The sequence below is a fragment of the Coffea eugenioides genome, chromosome 3 (genome assembly GCF_003713205.1).
Source record: "Coffea eugenioides isolate CCC68of chromosome 3, Ceug_1.0, whole genome shotgun sequence".
Classification (NCBI taxonomy): Eukaryota; Viridiplantae; Streptophyta; class Magnoliopsida; order Gentianales; family Rubiaceae; genus Coffea; species Coffea eugenioides.
This window is the reverse complement of record NC_040037.1, coordinates 40627650-40630863: the sequence shown is the minus strand read 5'-3', so window position 1 is coordinate 40630863 and position 3214 is coordinate 40627650. Positions and strand designations below refer to the sequence as shown.

Below are 3214 nucleotides of genomic sequence, written 5' to 3'. Positions count from 1 at the left end.
TGGATTTTGCCAAATGTATGGTGATGCTAGATCAAGCAAGCCAACCCACAAAGCCCCGCTTTTTGTGATCTTTTCCTTTTACAGCATTAGTTTGAGAAATTTGCCTCGCAAATAATCCTCTTTCAAAGGTAGAGTATTTACTATTTGCGCTTATTCACAAGCTGAATCATCAACTCTTAAAGGCAGAGAAACAGCAAGTATACATTGCAAGTAGCATCTCAGGAATTACAACCGGAACTATATCATAAGATCAAGTGCCATCAGAAACAAAGTAATTTGAGCCATTAACATCAACTTTTCTTCTTTTTTTTTTAAAAAAATTTTTCTAGCAAAGTATTGGTAAGATTTAAGAAGCAGGAACAGGGAGTTGAGAACCCAAGACCCTTAATTTCTGAGACATTAACTTTAATCGCTAGACCAAGTTCTATTCAGCCTCCTCATCTTGGATTTGTTCTGGAATTATCGTTGCTAAAGTCCTGGCAACTAAGGGAAGGCCAGCACATTCTTTGCTGCTTATCTCCTCCATCTTTAACAGAGTGTTGTTATTCACATCAACTCTTCCATCTTGACGGACAGCTTCAGAAAACACCGACCAGCCAATCTCTCGGTCCAGCAGAGTATCAATTGGCATCAAGTTCTTCTCACCTATCATTTGTGTTGCAACAATTTTTCGCCTAGTTGTGACAATAATTCACCCATCACTATCTTTCGGTAAGGCATGAGATATGCAGTCCCCGAATGATGCATCGCCGCCTTTTGGCTGCTCAGAGCATAAATCCCCATACCAACATGGTTCGAAGTCTCGGCCGAGACCGAGACGACTCGGTCGAGTCGTCACCGTCTCGGCCCCTACCGATACGATACCGTGACGAAACGATACCGAAATACTTGACTCACCGAGAAATCAGCCGAGTCGTCACCGTGACGGATTGACTCGGCGAGTCACACCGAGTCACTCCGAGTTATCCCGAGTCAAGACGAGAAATCAGCCGAGTCACACCGTGACGGATTGACTTGGCCGTTTCTTTTACTATTTTTTAATTATTTTTATTTAGCATACTTTTTTATATTATTAACAATTTTTAGAATATTAAATACTTTAAAATTTGCGTCTCACCGAGACCGCGACCGATATGCCGAGACCGATGTGGAACGTTCCGGGCCGCGACCACAACCGCGACCGTGACTTTGAACCATGCATACCAACCATTAACGTGCCAGACCTCATCCAACACAATAAGATACCTCTTGCCCGTTAGTCGACGGTAAAGCTTCTCAGTGAGATTGGGAATATCGCCAACATTAGCAGTCGACAATTCTGAGACATCACAACCAGCCTGCTCCAGCATTTTCCTTAAAATCTTCACTCTCAACTCCCCGCTCACCGGTGCATCATAAAGGGTCCCAGACAAAGAAACCCAAATCCTTGGCGAGAACAAATTTCTCAAATTCCAGAAAACCTTTCGGGCAAGTGTGGTTTTCCCTGATCCCCCATACCCCACAATTCCAAACCCCTTCAGTATAGTATTAGTATCATCTTCACATCCCTCAAGTATCAATTTCTCGACTCTTTTCGCTGCTGGATCCAATCCTACAAACCCACCTGAAAAGCCTGCTTTTTCATCATCATCATAAGCATCATCCTCGTCGTCCTCATTATTACCCAATTGAGGCGGGATCTACCCCTGTTGAAATCAACTAGCCTCTTATTATGCATTAGTACAGCCCCTATGCAGAAGTTAAATCTATAAATTTTCTTGGTATTAACGCTCATGGTGTAGGAGCAAGTGAGGTGAAAATAAGTACGGAAGTTGGCTTGAAAAAGTCGTCACTCCATGAAGAAAGAGGTGAAAAGTTGAGCCAATTCGGAAAAGGCAAGCAAATTCCACTCCAAGATGAAGTTGAGCCTTTATATAACAAGTCTCCTCCTTGGCGTTTGAGGAAATTGGACTATAGAGATCAATGCATGAATCACCACATGGTGGATTGGCTCGGGAGTTTCGACTTGTGGGGAGAAAATCGCTACCTAATGTTCTAAAATGAGCCAAATCTTTTGAATTGAGCTAACGACTATAAACAAAAGCACTAGTTGAGAGGCAACCCAACGATTTCTTTAGTTTTAATGTGTTTTTCGTTAGTTGGTGTGATTTTTAATGTTTTATTGGTTTGTAGGAGGGCTATCGGAGTTTGAACGTCTATCTTGGAGGTGCACTTGAAAAACGATATTTAAAAAAGGAAGTTTGAATATTAGATTTTGTTTTAAGTATCTACATTTCTCGTTCACATATCCAATGTTGCACTTTCATGATAATCAAGTGAGTTTCAGTGATAACATGTTTGTATATGCTCATTAACTCATTTGATGTGCATTTCATGCCTAAAAGTGATATTTTAGTGTTAAAGTGTCAAAATGATCAAAGAAACTCAACCCTCGATTTGCAATTTAGATGTGTTTGATGTGTTTTGAAAGGTTAGATTTAGTGTTAAGGGTATATTATACTTGCGTGTGGTGTTGAATTGCGAAAAAATTCTTCCCAAGTGTAATTTGGAAATAGTAGAAAAAGTTGTCAGAATTGGAAACAATTGTTTCAGACACAGCTGGATCCGAGCTCGGATCCAAAGAAATTCTCTCGGATCCGGGGTCTCGTCTGTTCTTCTGGCGAGGTGGATCTGAGCCCAGCTGGATCCAAGCTCAGATCCAAAGAAATTCTCTTAGATCCGAGGGCTCGTCTGTTCTTTTGGCGAGGTGGATCTGAGCCCATCGGATCCAAGGCTTGATCGAACCGATCCGAACTATAGCAGAACCGAGGCTTCGGTTCTACAATTCTTCACTTTTTCTTCTTCTTCTTCATCGAAACCCTAGGCCCTCTGCTCCAATCTTCCATTTCATCCATTAATTTTCTAATCTTTCACCATAAAAACATCCCCAAACCTCTTGTGGTTATAAATCCTCAACAATTTCGCATCAAAAACATCAATTTTGGGGCTTTTGATTGGCAACAAAGGGAAAGAGGACGAACTGAATTCCACACTTTTGGGGGCTGAAATTGTGCTAGTTTCTCTTGCATTTTGCACTTTTAGCTTCCTCTAGTATCACTCTATACACTTGAGGCAATATTTCTCAAATCTCTTTGATGTTTTACAATTCCCAATTTTCAATTTTTCTAGTTTTTGACATATTTTGAGAAATGCATAATTGTTGAAATTTCTTGTT

General features: G+C 40.8%; 1 protein-coding gene across 1 annotated transcript; it reads right to left on the bottom strand.

Moving 5' to 3' along the window:
* Positions 1–424: 424 nt before the first annotated feature.
* On the bottom strand, positions 425–1657 carry LOC113766615 (putative disease resistance protein RGA4). Its single transcript, XM_027310790.1, has 3 exons — positions 1604–1657; positions 1204–1514; positions 425–674 (listed from the first exon to the last, which is right to left on the bottom strand). The coding sequence occupies exons 1-3, from the start codon at positions 1655–1657 to the stop codon at positions 425–427; spliced, it is 615 nt and encodes a 204-aa protein (XP_027166591.1).
* Positions 1658–3214: the final 1557 nt, after the last annotated feature.